The sequence below is a fragment of the Vigna umbellata genome, chromosome 2, assembly GCF_029865625.1.
Source record: "Vigna umbellata cultivar VRB3 chromosome 2, Vumbellata_1.0, whole genome shotgun sequence".
Taxonomy (NCBI): domain Eukaryota; kingdom Viridiplantae; phylum Streptophyta; class Magnoliopsida; order Fabales; family Fabaceae; genus Vigna; species Vigna umbellata.
Genome location: NC_142166.1, coordinates 39,902,667 through 39,918,450, shown reverse-complemented (window position 1 = coordinate 39,918,450; position 15,784 = coordinate 39,902,667). Strand labels below are relative to the sequence as shown.

Here is a 15,784-nt window from a genome sequence, read left to right as displayed (position 1 = left end):
TATTTATAAATAGTGAATGTAAATACATTGACCATTAGCGATATTAATTAACCTGTGCTTATATAACTGAGACTTTGTGAATATAACTGGACTACAGATTTTTTTACTTTCTTTGTGATGTGTTTAAAGATTAAACTTTCTAGATTATTTTGAGATAGTTTTACATTTTTATACTTTAAAACTAAATTTTATTCAAATTTATAAATTAAATTATTTATTGACCGTACGCCCGAAACATTATGATGTTTTATTATTTCATTTTGCTATTCCACTGAGTAATTTGTATGATTTAATTTTTCAATGAATTATACTTTAAGTTTTTCTAAATAAATCGTTAACTAATATTTAGCAACGAAATTGATTTCTTAATTAAAATACATTTAAAAATATTTAAAATGATAAAATAATAAGCAAAAACATAACATTTTCTAGTCTTTCTTCATTTTCAATTTTTAAATTCATGACGATTTTCGTTTGTTGTATATTTAAAAAATAGACTAAATTCACGTATTTTATATAGACTTTGAAGACTAATTATTTTAGCTCTAAAGAATAACTAATATTAAACCATACATAAAAAAATTTATAAACTGAAAAGAAAAGAAAGTAGCTCCTTTAAAAGGTAGTTTCACTATAATTCAAAAATGTCATAAATGTTTTTTTATTAATAATGGATTTCAAAAACTTAAAGAATGCGACAACGTTTGTATGATTGGTGATGTGGAATCTCAATGCAATAAATTAATAAGATACTATTACCCAACAAAACTTTACACAAAGTTTACATCTATTATCTTATTTTTTAATATTTTTCATTTTTATAAATACAATTTTTTTTACAACTATAAAATATTCTTAGAAGTGAATTATTAAAAAACATTTTCCAATTAATAAAACGGTGACAGTGAAGAGGCAGTACTACGTTGCATGAATCCATGTCATGGCTATCTATCAACCCCTCATTCATACTATAAACAACTTAACCTTACACACTGCATGCTATATATATGTATATAATTATCTGAATTATCTGAACTGTGTCACTGTGCCACACGCCCACACGAACACGCAGCTACACGTATGCAAACCTCCATGCTTTTCTGTGACTTATCCCTTAATTTGGCACCTCTTCCCTCAGACCAGCTTCAATCGTTAAAATAATTATGGGAACATATGACCGAGTCCTCCACCGCTAACCGCTTTCACTGTGCTATGAAACTTGAAAGCGATGGATCCTTAGTCATTCATGGAAGTAAGAGGACAAAGGAAAGATCAAAAGCTTTATATATATATTATGGCATGCATAACATAATCATATACACGTTCAATAGCATTGCATTATGGTCATGAGCATTATCTCCATGCAGAATCTAGTGATGAGGGAGTGTTTCAAAAGTAATAAAGAGACTGAAGTTAAGCAACAGTGTTGTTATCTGACCATTTTGTTCATTAAACTCTGCAACCCCACTACCTCTGAATTTCAAACACAGTTCAGTCGTATTCATTCATATGTAGTACTAATTGTCTTAACTAATGCATCATGCATGTTCATATCTATAATTTTGCTCAAATCAAATTCTATAACTTTTGAGAGAAATTTTTTTACATAGATACAATAATCTTTTGAAGCAAAACATTTAATATATATATATGCACTATTACAAACATTAAATAGTCATAATTCACTTCTAAAAACTTTAAAATCGTGAAAAAAAAATGTTTCTCAATTATAACTACTTTTTGTTGTTAGTCCCTTTGTTTATTTTAAAGTATTTGCTAAATTCTTTATGGATTTAGCTTGTCTATTTATTCTATAATTTATTGCGCATGAACTTTATGTTAAGAAATCAATTTGATCAAATCCCATTTGTATGTTAATGAATTTTGATGATGCTTTATTCAAATTTAAATGAATAATTCTATTAAGATTCTATGTTAAATTATAATAAAAAAATTATGTTAGTAGTTTTGCATAACAAACAAATTACTGCAGTTTAAAAGAAAAACATATCACCATATAAATAAATTAATTGTTAATCTCTTTATACTTTTTGGAATTTTTTAATGTTCCTATATTATAATAGGATATTATATATATTATGAAAGCTGATTAAGAAATAGAGAAAATATATATAGATGTTTTTTTTTCAGCTCACTTTCATTTTGGACTTGTTGTCCTTACTATTATTATTAGTATTTATCGTTACAATTATTATTATTAATAACAATATATTATTGTCACTCTTTTTATTTTTTTATTTATATAATAACAACAACCTCATTATTATTAATATGACATTTTTTAGCATCATCTGTATCAATCATACACCTCCAATACTCCTTAACTATGTGAGATTGATTTAATATTTTTCTTTGGGTATGCTAAATAATATCTATTGTCCAAAAGTGATTAATTTCAGAACAGAATGAATTGGATGCACGTAAAGAGAAATTATTAAACAGTTTAAAACTGTAATTTATTTAGAATTTTTTGAGATATTAATGCCAGACTTATGCTAAAACTTTTTATATGCATTATATGAAGATGAATGGAGTGACTCAGAGCACACTTTCCAGGAACGACATGTTCAGGAGGTCAATGTGTTATATGGACAGAGCAGGTTTATCTTGTTCAGTAGCACCTCATGTTATTGTCTCATCACATAACATCATGGAAGATACCTATGACAGCCCATTATTGTGACCTACTAAATGTTTAGCTGGGAAGGTAAGAACATATTTTCTTTCATTTTATAACAGACTGGAACATCAATGTTTGTTTGGTGACATTTGCTTTGACTGCAAGAAAACTGATTCTGAGATATACCAGAGGAAAGATAAACACTACAATATATATATATATATATATATATATATATATATATATATATGAATTATTTTTGCTGTGAATTTCTAAAGATTTATAAGAAATGAATTTTTAGAACATTTTTGTAGATTTAATAAGTTCCATAAAGTTTTTGTGGAAAAATTCTGCACAGTTCAAAGATAACATAATGGGAGCCAGTTTGGTTAACCTTTAATTGTGGCCCATAGAAAAATAAAATAAAATAGAAATCTTCCTGCACCGCTGTCGTAGCTGGACACATTGCACAACGCAGTGCTATGGCTGGTCTAAGTAATCAAATATGTATTATAAATTTTTTCTTATTATGTTATAAAGATTTAAATAAGTGTGTTATAAGCAGATATATAAATAATTTTATAGAACAGAAAAAACAGAAAAACAAAATATAGTAAAGTCAGTTACGAACATGTAACTTACAGCCTCAATTGTTTATTTTCTCCACAATTTTGTTTAAATGCGTCAATTAGGTCCATATTTCGAAAAGGGTATTAAATGTGTCTATATTTTGTAAATTTTGCATCAACAAAGTCTTTTATGTTAAATAGAAACAAACAGAGTTAAAGAATTGATGATATGACAGAAGACAATGTTAACGTGTTATTTTGTAGGTATATTTGGGCTAACGTGTTAATGAATTAGTGCAGAGATGAAATTTAGAGATGCACTTGGTATTTTCTTGTTCAGGCCCAAGCCCTTTTTTCTTTCTCTTTAGATTAGAAGCCACTAGTTTCTTTTTTTCTTGTTCAGAAACAAAGTTAGGTCTCTTCTGCACCTTCATTAGCGGTAGCTCTGCCCTCCGCATGACCAACGCCGCCATGCCTCCCTCTGGTAAGCCAAAACTGTCGGCGGCGGCACCAATCGTCGCTAGAGACACCACCAGCCACTATGGTGTTCCTCCCTTCGTGCAAGCGTAAGGTAAGCTTTGACACCGTGAAGCATTGCAAGCGACACCGTTGCTCGCGCCTCCGCCGTTCGTCATCGCAACGACTTGGACTAATGAGGTTGCCGACACCGTCAACGATGCTCTCTTGCAAAAGTCACCGCCGCGGCCAAGACAGAGTCGTCGCTCCGGCCAAGCCAGAGTCGTCGCTCCTCCTCACCGGCTAAGACCGCCGCCGGACCACTATCTTAGTCCTCTCTCACATAGAGCCTTCTTCCACCAACCAACCACCGTGACGATCATCAAGCTTGGCCAGAGATACTGCCACCATCCTTTACGATAGTTCAACCTTTTCTTTTTTTCCTTTTGTGTGTGACAAAGGAGTTCAACTACTTCTATTCGAAGCCGAAAATCTGATTGCTTTTCTCTTCTTTATTTTTGTGTTTCTCTACTTTGGTTGGGTTTGAATGTACAGGTGGTTATATGAGGATGATGGAGATTCGAGTGATGAATGAGGTTGATGAATCTGATTGTGATGATGTTGCTGAGAGCAAGAATGAGTAGTTTTTTTGGAAGAGAAAGTGAAAGAAGATGAAATGATGGAATCAAGACACTGGTGCGTGCAGGATGAGTTACTTTCCACGTCAACCTTTAATTCACTAACACATTAGCATAAATACACCTACAAAATAACACGTTAACACTGTTTTATGCCATATCATCAATCCCGTAACTCCATGTCTTATGCCATATCATCAATCTCGTAACTCCATTTGTTTCTATTTAACGGAAGGACTTCGTTTATGCAAAATCTACGAAGTAAGGACGTCTGACACTCTTTTCAAAAATGGAAACCTAATTGACACACTTGAACAAAACTGATAAACTATTAAATCTAACTTATATAATCAAATTCAGTTTTCAGAAAATTTATAATTATAATATACTAATACCAAATTCAGTTTTCAGAAAATCTATACTAATAATATATATTAATAATATGTTAATGTCTTCTCAAATTGGTGATATCCAATTTAATTAGAAGACAAATATCCAATTTGGATATATAATTATCAAAAGCTTATGATAAAAATGTTTAATCAATATATTCACAATTAATTAGAAGACAAAATAGAAAGAAGGTGAATGAGATTTTGTTAAATTTTCTCATAAACCATATAATAATTTATCTCGATATGTTTAGTGTACTCATAAAACAACATAGAGCTATAAGCTAAATAAATGAATTGTCAAAATAAACTCTAGGCCTTTTGTAAATATTAACAATATATATATATATATATATATATATATATATATATATATATATATATATATATATATATATAATACTTAATAATATCATATTATTATTGTAATTTTTTGTAAGAAAATTATTTAATTAATATTTAGAATCGTATAAAAATTGATATGAAGAAAAGTGTGAGGATACTTATTATCCAATGAAAATGAGTATAAGATAAAAATTTAATATCAATATATAAAATTAAAGGAATTTTTGATTTGAGAACGAGTACGAAGTAATCAAACTCTCCTCCTCCTTGTAGGCCTTGAGAGTACCCTAAAATGTATTTTACTAGTTCTAAGGAAAGTGTCAGATATGGAGTCAATTTCCAGAAATGAAAAAGAAAAAACGAAAGCAAATCCACCAATAGAGCAGTCTGTAGCAACTTGCAATGACATGGTATGTTTTCGGAGGAAGAAAGCATGTACAACAACATTACCTTCAAATGTCGTTTCAAAAGCAAAAAATACTTAACCTATCAGAGACATGGAATTGTTCAATATGTTTGATTTAAGAAAAAGTTCCACTTTTATTTGCTGTGCTCACCCATAACTAATTCAATATTATTTTTTTTATCATATTTTAAGAAGTTCTCCATGTTTTCGGCATTAGCAAAACTATTTATTTACAAGCATGATGCATTGGCTCCATAGACAAATAATACTCAAAATCCTCTCTCTCATAGGATAAAAATTATCTCATCTAATATGCACTATTTTCAACCCATTATTAATGAAAGTATTAACTGCATTTTCAACTTTAGAATTTTGTTCTTTTTCTTTCACTTGTTTGCACACTGCTCATTATTTCAGTCTTAACATGGTATCACTTTCTGTCCTAAATGAGCACACTGCATCTTCCAATCTCTGGTCGTGGTTCTTGATCGCATTCTCGTTGGATTGTTAGTCATATTCTAATAATTTCAGATATTTGATTGCTATATTTCAGGCCTGATTATTCTTAAATGGCATCAGTCGATTTTCTCGAATGATAATCAACTGGGTCATAAATAAACAAACCTCAATGATAATGCTTCGGATTTATACAACTAACAAAAAATCAGAAACAATCTCATTGATTCAGACGAAAAAAAGAATATATGAATCGAAACTTTTCTATTCGTACAAAAGAAAGGATACAAGTATATAATTGAATTATCACTCATTCCCACAGAATATCGCGTGCAATTGTGCATATCTAATAACCTAAATATAAGATATATATACCCTTCTGATCACAATCTGGGCAAGGTGGCTGAATTTTAGGGAAGCTTGAGCATTTAAAATTTGTACATTGATCTGAATCCAACAACATTATTATTACTTACAACAAAGATGTCATAAATCACAGTAGAGCGTTCAACGTCATGGGAGAAAATGAATCTGCTGCCAAATGATGCCACACTATTCATGCAGTTATCTTCAACGGCATAAAAACAAATATATCAGACACCAGCCAGGCAAACCAACAGGCCGATACCGGAACAGTGCAGGTGCTAACACATCTATTGATTTTTGCAAAAACATTTGCAGATGAGATCTAAGAAAGCTCTTCCGCGTTGAACTTGGTCCAACATTCCTGTTTTCATGTCCAGAAGAATAAATGTAAGAAAAAGTATCACTGCTATCATTTTTCAGTAAAAACATGTTTAATTTTCATACAACCGTCGACGTAAAAATGTTTATGATATCAACTAATTAAAAATCACTACAAATGTGACTTCTCAAATATTTACTATTAAAACTAATAATTGTTCTAACATGATATCTATTATTGGATTACAATGTCAGTACATTCTAACTAGGTTATAAAAAATTTAGAAAAATAGATTTGATCAGATATTAATTATTTTATATTGTCAAGGTTTTCAAGATTTCTGGTAGATACGCATAGTTATATTATATCAGGTAGAACTAGCAATTAGATACGGTAAAATCACAATCATGACATTTAGGAGGGGAAAAATGGGTATAGAATTGAAGGTAAAGAATATGATTTCTTCATAACTATTCAACAGCGTACCTTAAGAATGTCAAAAACCTTCTCTGCTATGTATTTCTGCTCCAGGGTAGCACCTTTCTGTTGGACTTTATCTGGGTGAATACATAAAGTTGCTTTTCTATACACCTTTTTAACAGCAGCGGAAGTTATCATATCAGTCAGAGACACTGGCTGCCAACCACATTCTGGCCAAAGAACCTGCATATAAACTCAAAGGTAAGATGGAATCATCCAATAAAACAAATGTCGTGAGTTTGAAGTGAGGGGGGGTGTAATATATTAATTTATTAACTATTGACACTAATATAAGACCTAGAAGGGCCTTCACTTAACCAAAGGTCAAATAGTTATTTATATATCTCGTGAAGTTTAATTTTGAAATATGTATTTAAATTTAATTCAAATAGCGCAAGTTTCTAGCCTCTTTACTAAGAATTTTTTATAAACAGATCAGAACAACACATGACCCAAGTTCCGTTTTATGTTGTTCGTTTTAATGATACAAAAGAATTAGACATGAAGTTAGAAAAGAAGAATAATTGTTCCACCAGTGAGAACGGAAAAAATAGTTTGTTCCATTCTGTTTCATATAGTATTTAATCGCTGTGTAATGGTGGTGCTGTGCCCCTGAATAGTGCTATTTAAAGAGTTTGGGGAGGGGACGAGGATTGAGCAACTATTGGAAATCTGAAGGGTCATTTACATGACTCCTTTCCCTTCACATTCATTCAGTCCCAATGTGGAATCCTAGCCTCTATGCAAAGAACCACTACTCCGACATCCTTCCCAACATTCAAATACGTTGCACAGCTGTTACACATCCAATTTCTGGTGTCCCATCTCTGTTCTCACTGGATTTTAGCAGCAGTCTTCATCTCTAATTAAGAGCCATTGATAGATGAAAACCCATATCTTTTTTTTTTGGCCAATTTCCAGTGATTTAATTACTATTCTGGCCTACCCACTACCATTTTGACCTTGCTTATTTCTTTCTTCCAGGACTGTCTTCAACCTCTCTAAAAGTCTGTAGCATTAATGGCTTCATCTACTCGCCCCACATGAAACACCAGGAATCATTGCTTCCAACTTTGCATCACTTTCTTCCCACCCAATGGTAAAACCCACAGGAAAAAACTTCAATATAGACTGGTAATGGAATAGTTTAAAAGGTATAGACACCATAAAGGTTGACATCAACAATAGAAAGGTTTTTACTTGTGGCTTCTATGGAAAGACCATATTTGGTGGTATTATTTGAGCAAAGAGACAAAAAGGGAGTAAGGAAGATTCCTTCCAACTCATAAAATGATGATGAGGATGGCGTAGAGGCATATTGGAAGTGGTAAAATACCTGCAAAATCATGCGACCCTGTAGCCACTGCTAACAAAGCCAAAAATATATAGCCATGGATTTATTGCTGTTTAAAATCTAAACCACCAAATTAGGAAAGACTAAGGGAAACCAGCAGAATTGATGCTTGTGACAAGGAAGCAAGAGCAACAACAATTTTAAACATAGAGATTCCTTTGAAAAATGAAAGTTTGTTTTTACGTTACACACTCAAAAAGCTTCAAGTGAACAGTTGATACTATAGGAAATATGGCTCAAAACTAAAGGTTCTAATCTATCACAAGTGTAGATTTTTTTCTCCTTACAAAGGGTATGAGTACACGAAGGTTCTATAGAAAAATCAGGATATAGAAAGAGAAAAGCGTCGTAGTTCAACTATGTCTGATGCATGGTGTTTTTACATATCCAGGCAAATTTGGTGCACTAATTACAGAAATAGGCAAATTTTAAAAAAATTTGGTTAAGAGTGTTTGGTAACAGGAAGAATACTTAGGTTAAGCTAGAAGTGGTTTGTAAAAGAATAATGCCAAGAGTGGTTCATTAAAAGAGTACTTAAGAGACTAATCAAGAGTGAATAGGAACCTAAAGAATACCCCTATTGTACTCCACAGCATTAATATGCTTAGTGAAACTCAATTAGTTGATTGAGAATTGAACATAATTTGCGTGATTAGATGAATCAATATAAAAATATAACGTGTATTCTCTCTTCTCCCTTATTTATTTAGGTTGCATATTATTTTTATCTATGCTAACTTAGAAAGAGTCTTTTAAAGAACACGTAAAATCGGGAAGTTTTCAATTAAGTTTGTCAATTCTTAAAGCTTCATGGAATGACTAATTGCTTAATATATAAAACCATCGTCTGAATATTCTCTATCAAACAATATTTGCAAAAAGTGCCTAAAAGATTTTAAAAACACAATTAAACCCCTTCTTGTATTTTTTCCCTGCTTTCACAAGATTGTGTGGCACTAATAGATGAAAAGATGACAGAAAGTATATTAAGGTGGTTCTGAAGATGTCAAGAGAAGGGCAAGGAAGGCAACCTTTCGAAGAGTACATAAGATGGTTTTTTACCCCAGTGAAGAAGAGCACAAAAAGACAAGAAAAACATCAAAAGAATTGGTCAAGATGGATTGCATTGAATCTTTAGTCTTTTACCAAGCAAAACGGTTGTGATTCATGTAACCCACCTCACCTAATGAGATAAAATTGTTGCTGTTGATAAATTCTTAGAGAATTATCTAACTAATGTTTGTGAAGAGTGTTTGATGCATCTATTTATGGGAAGACCACGGAAAAGTTATTTGAGCTAGTATTTGGTAGTCTTCTTGAGGATATTGGAGGACACAAGGCTGTGCAAGTGCATACCAAAAACGGAAATAACTGTTTTAATTGATAAAATTATTCTAAAGTAGTTTCATTTTAACAGTTTTTATTCTTAATTACTTGTAAGTTGTTACTCTCTTTTTTATGAAATTTAGTCTTAGATAAACTATTCCAAGCCAAGAAACGACATTTGTTTGGACTCCTGTGTCCACTGTGTTGATTTTATGTTAGAAGATACTGGAAAGATTGGGTCAACAGGACAACAAACAGGGATTAATTTTATAAGCCTTATTTATAACAACTCATAGGACTTGAACAATACGTGAAAGTTCACAGACAAGTTTGAATTGGTTAGAATAGATATGGAATGCAAAATTTGGCACAACCTTCCATACATTACAAAGGGTAGCATATTAAAAAAATTAAAAAGAAAAACACTTTCGCTTTAAATCAATTAGTTACAAAGTCCAAAATAGCAAAGATGCTAAAGGAAAAAGAACAATCAGCACTGTATTGATGCCTACCTTTTGGGGCAATGTTATTTATACTCTTACGGCTAAGAGGCTCCTTGTGCAAGTTTTTAGGTTTGATAATGAGAAAAAGGCTATAACAGATTATATATCAAGCCATAGATGGAGCCAAATAAGCTATTCAAGATGCATTCAAAGGAAAGGAAGACAAGTATCATCGTCCATAGCATGCAACAAGCTTTTATCTTAATTCCCAATTCTTGAACACCAATCCAATAATAAAAATTGATCCAAAAACTATCAGAGGGTTTTGTATAAATGCATTGGACGGCTGGATGCAAAGAGGATGCAGATAAAACATCAAATGGAGAGCAAGTGGCTTGATTCTCCCTGCTCAGCAACTAATCTTTTAGGGTTCCCCAATTGCTTTGGTACTTATCAAATGGTTAGAGTTTACTAACAGTGTCCCAAAAAGAGCCACCTGCTGAGGATTGAGTTGAAAGACCAATTGATGTGTCATATAGTGCAGCTGTCAGGACATCAACTCTCAATGCTATGATAGACACTTGATATTAAGAGTTTAGACTCACATAGAGAAGGATGAGATATTTAGTTGAGTACTTAAGTCGCAAGGTATTTCTCCCTTTAACGACTAACCTTTAAGGGAGAGTTCACCAAGTTCTTGGTTGGTTGAGTATGCTTATCAATGGGCAACCTTATAGATGATGATGATGCCTATAAAATGCTTGTGATTAAATTTGAATATTTAGTTGTTCTATGACTTAGAGGTTTCAGGTTGTTCAATTCCTTCATTTGTTGTTATTGATGTGTATTTGTTAACTTTTGATCATTAACTATGAATACGTCAATAAATTAGGGTTTTTTTTTTTTTCAGCATATGTGTATAAATTTATGTTTAGGATTTAGGGTTTCAAAATAACAGTCAACCCTCTATCTTTCTATAGCATTTTTGGAGCTGGCTACTCCTCGCCACTTCCAACTTTTAAGATTGTGTACTGGCAATACTTAATCACTCTGCTCAAGATATTTCTTCATAATCCTAATCAAATTGCAGCACAAGACAGTTATACAGAAAAGCCAAAAGAAAATGAATTATTATCAATTGATAGTAATGATTGTAAAAGAGCGTTACATATTGTAGAGTTGACAGCAATGCCCGCATATTGCCTTCTTTCCCTGCAGACCAGCGCCTTATCTGACCATCCGCACTTTCAGCAATTCTCTGACAAATTAAAATAAAAAGTCAAGCAAAGAAAATTTGAAAAATATATACAGAATAAAATCAAAAGAATTATGGTATTATACAATGATTATCCTTGGAAAAAATTACAATCTAAACCAAAAACAGCTTGCTTACCCGCCTCTCTTCTTGCTCCATCTTAGTTTGAATATCACGCTGGTTCATATCAGCCACTGCTTTTAACTGAAAATGACAGTAATAAAAACAAATCCAATGAGAATTTATTTCAATAAAACCTAGTGTTAATGTCAAGAATGAACAAGGAAGACCCCGCATGTTCTTTTAAAGAAGCGTATGAAAATAATATCATAACTGGTCACTGTAGACATCATTAGGCTAAAGATCTTCTTTTTTTTTTCGTTAGCTAAAGATTTGACTATCAAACCATTCCAGAAAATACATTATCACAAAATATTAAGAAAGAAACTATAAGAAGATGGCGTATAATTGGCATTGATGAGCTTCCCTTTCCTTATTAATGAAAATAGAGGTAGAATAAAATAACACACACCGCTCGTTCTTGTGTCCTCTGATGACGTCCTAATCTTGCTTTTCGTCTTTCCTCAGTTTCACCTTCAATCTCCTGGAATTCAGATGATGGGGAGCCTACAGAAACAAAAAATAAATCAATGATATGTTGACCACAAAATAACTTCACTGCAGTAGAAATCACTAAATTTAAAAAAACCGTACCACCAAAAATCAGTGACAGGTCATCAAAAGAGTTCATTGTGGGAGGTTTCATCTCACTGGCTGGGGATCCTGATGGAACTCTTGGTGACACCTCAGGTTTCCCTTTGCTCTTCGTCTGCTTATTATACACGTGATCCTTAGCAACACATCAGCCATAAAAAATAAAGTGAATACGGTATGAGGGTATTGAAAATCATTCAAGCTCATTATATTCATATCTTTTACCATAGTTGGAGTTCTTGACTTTGGCACACTGCTTGATCGAGAGCCCATGCTGAAGATGGATTCAAGATCATCCACGGCATTTGACTGACTCGCTTTCACATCTGGAACTCTTTTACCATTGTTTATCTTAACTGACGAATTTGGCTTAGTCTCTGCAGCGTTAACATTGGCCTTTCTACTACTAGCATTAGTCCGTGCCCCACCCATGACAAAACTCTCAAACTCATCTATTGATGATATATTTGACCTATTAACTGCATAAAAAAAGTCACCTAATTCAGCCAGTGGTATATAATAAAAGGAAGGCTATACTGCTAGCCACGAGTGAAGCTCATGCATTTAGAAAGCACCTTTACTCATTGGCCTGGGAGGGGACTTCAGTATTGGGGAGCCTCCTTTTGGCCCTTTAGAATTATTCAACTTAGATTTCTGCCCCAGCGAGTCCAGGAATGATTCTGAAGACGCCGAGCTTGAAGCGGTTTCAAATATCAAAAAGGGATCATCGTGGGACACGGCAGCAGGTTTGTTCGGAGTAACACTTGGCTTATTCATCTCAACACTAAAGAATATAACAAATGACACACATTAAAAGTGAAATACAAAATAAAAGGATTGCATGTCTGAAAAAAAAAAGCTCCGAAATTCAAGTATTAAGTATGAAAAAAGGCGGTTAGAAAGAAGACTACACTAAAGGTGGTCGATCAATCAGAGATTCTCCTATATATTTCAGTCATTGGCAAAGTCGACTTCATATCAATAACATCATGACAGAAGCAAAGCACCGGTTAAGGAATAAAAGTAAAAGTATATTTATTAGGATCCATAAAAGTACACTCCATTGTAATTTTAAAAGATGTTTATGTGATTTCTAATAAAAAACAGTCCTTTTAATTTCTCAAACAAGAAATTGATTAGCAAAATGTTTAAACTATTAATGCTATAAATCTAGAAGGAATTAAAGACAAAGTTTCGCTACCCATTATTGAAAACACCAAAGCCAGAGATGAAATCATCAGAATCAGGTGTTTTGTAGTTTCGACTGTTGGTGTTTGTATTTAATCCACCCATCTTATCTAGCAGATCATCAACGCCGACACTCTTCGCCTGCACCCCACCGAATATGTCATCCACATAAGACGACGTGGAAACCGGCTTATTAGATCCGGCGAATATGGAATCGTAGTCGAACGAAGCGCCATTGGATTTGGCGTTACCGCCGAAGATATCATCGAAATGCTGCGTTTTGCTATCCCTGCTGCTGCTGCTGTTGCTGAAAACTCCGTAATTAAAATTGAAATCAAAAGAGGGACTTTGGGGAGATGGGGATCCGTTTAGGGTGGATTTGGAATTAGAGCGTGTTTGGGAATCCGAGACAGTTGGAGGTCGCTTTGTCGATGCCCTGGCCATTGGAGCGGATTTTCCTTGTGGTTTGAGACCGAACCTTTCGGTCAAAACACCGAACTCGTCCATTATTGAATTAGAAGAAAAAGAATGAATGTGGCAATGGAATTGAATTTGGGGTTAGCTGAGAAGAGCTGAAACAGAACAGAATAGACTGGTTAATCGTTACTGTTTGTTTTCTCTGAAGAAAGAAAACCCGCTCAGAGAATTTTTTGGAAAATAAATAAATAAAGGAAAAGGGTTGAGAGAAGAAAGAAGAAGAAGAAAAATGTGAAGGAAATGAAAATGGGAGAGTGGAAGAGAAAGGAAGACAGAGAAGAAATGTATGAAAACAGGATGTAAGGTTGAGGATGTCGGTTGGATCCTTGTAATTTTGCATCAAAGTGATGACCACGCACAATTCCACGCGCTTCTTTCCGTGTCGTTTTGTCTTTTACCTTTTTTACTATTTTAATCACAGTGATGGATGGATCATGGATCCACTTCGACAGAGTACATATACTTTTTTATTTTAAAATATTTGGTTCAATCAACATGTCTTAGTAATTATTTAATGTGTAAATTTTTATTTTTAGAAATAGTCAATATACTTTATATTTGTAAAACTTTTTAACATTGAAAACGTTTTATAAAATAAGATTAAATATGATTTTAATTTTAGTTTGAATATAAAATTAAAATTTAGTTTCAAATTTTAGTTTTAAATTGTAAAAATAAATTAATGTAATTGTTTTAATTTAATTATATTAAATTTTTTTACATGTTAATAACATTTATAATAATATTAAATTATTTATACTTTTTAATATATATTATACAATCCAAAATATAGTATAAATACTATAAAATATTATCACAATTTTCAATAAGATAGATAAGTCGACAAACAAAATATAAAGTTGTTCCGGTATAGGATCGAGTCACCTAAGTCCTGCACAATTTCCTCCAAGCTCCATCCGATTATAGTCTTGTTCATCAATCCTTTGTCATCGACCGGAGGTGTACCTCAAAGGTGCTCTGATGCCAAAGTCAGTAAAAGTTCGTACGGTAGTCTGAATGCTATAATAAATGCGCAATTAATAAGAGAGTTTACCTCTTACCTTTGACCTGTATTTATAGTTTTGGTTATGGGCTTTGGATTAGCGAGACCTTAATCAAGACCCAATTACAACCCAATCACTTATAATCACAGTTTTATCTTAATTGTTTACTTGTCGTTTATGGTCGTCTGGCCTTATCGTTGCTCTAATGTCGTTTGGTGTGACCGTCCGGTGGATCCTCCAGTACACCAGGCCTCCCAAGCCCTAGACAATTGATTTTCATTGGGTTTTTAAAATGGTGGATGACCGGTCGACACTCTTTGAATTGGGTTCTGGCGGGAAAAACATGTGTCGCGTTATTGTCAGTTGTCATCCTCGGGTAGTGGGATCATCGATCGTGCCATAAGCAATAACATTTCTAGCTTTAACATCATATTGAGCTCTATGGTTCTGATCCTGAGTCCACTCTGAAAAGTTTTCAAAACAGTTTTTCCATTGATAATTTGAGTGGGCTCATATGGACCGTTAAGAGTGGCATCCCATACTCCTTTATCCACAGATTCAAGAAAAATCTGCATCCTGATTTTCCAAAAAGCATAATTCTCACCAGCAAATAGAGGTGGCCTATTTGTTGATGCATCTTCACCAAAGTTTTGAGAATTGAAAGTCATTTCTTAGGATCGAATCGATTAATCGAAAATAGTAATCGATTAACCAGAAATAGTAATCGATTAAGTAAAATCACTTAGCACAATTTTGAAAACCTTTCTCTTCAAAATAACTCACAACACACTTGAAAAGAGTTTGTGTAAACACTCGAGTTTTAATCAATTCGTCCCATAATGTAATCGACTTAAAACTGTTTGTTTTGCCACACATTAAAGTTCAACCAAAGTGCTCGTGGTTTTTCATTTCCAACACCTTATGTCATGCGTACACATATAGAATCACATATTAA

General features: G+C 32.9%; 1 protein-coding gene across 3 annotated transcripts; it reads right to left on the bottom strand.

Annotated features, from left to right (window-relative positions):
- Positions 1-6,111: 6,111 nt before the first annotated feature.
- On the bottom strand, positions 6,112-14,128 carry LOC124840850 (Chaperone DnaJ-domain superfamily protein). 3 transcript variants are annotated; one of them, XM_047316979.2, is made up of 9 exons: positions 13,362-14,127; positions 12,736-12,944; positions 12,386-12,639; positions 12,161-12,275; positions 11,979-12,073; positions 11,585-11,650; positions 11,360-11,449; positions 7,075-7,251; positions 6,112-6,630 (listed from the first exon to the last, which is right to left on the bottom strand). In XM_047316979.2, exons 1-9 carry the CDS (start codon positions 13,853-13,855, stop codon positions 6,592-6,594), a joined length of 1,539 nt encoding a protein of 512 aa, XP_047172935.1. In that variant the 5' UTR covers positions 13,856-14,127; the 3' UTR covers positions 6,112-6,591. The 3 variants fall into 3 exon arrangements, with proteins under 3 accessions (XP_047172935.1, XP_047172933.1, XP_087962909.1); XM_047316977.2 differs by having other exon boundaries at positions 12,161-12,296; positions 13,362-14,125; XM_088106783.1 differs by having other exon boundaries at positions 11,979-12,296; positions 13,362-14,128.
- Between the last annotated feature and the right edge of the window lie 1,656 nt (positions 14,129-15,784).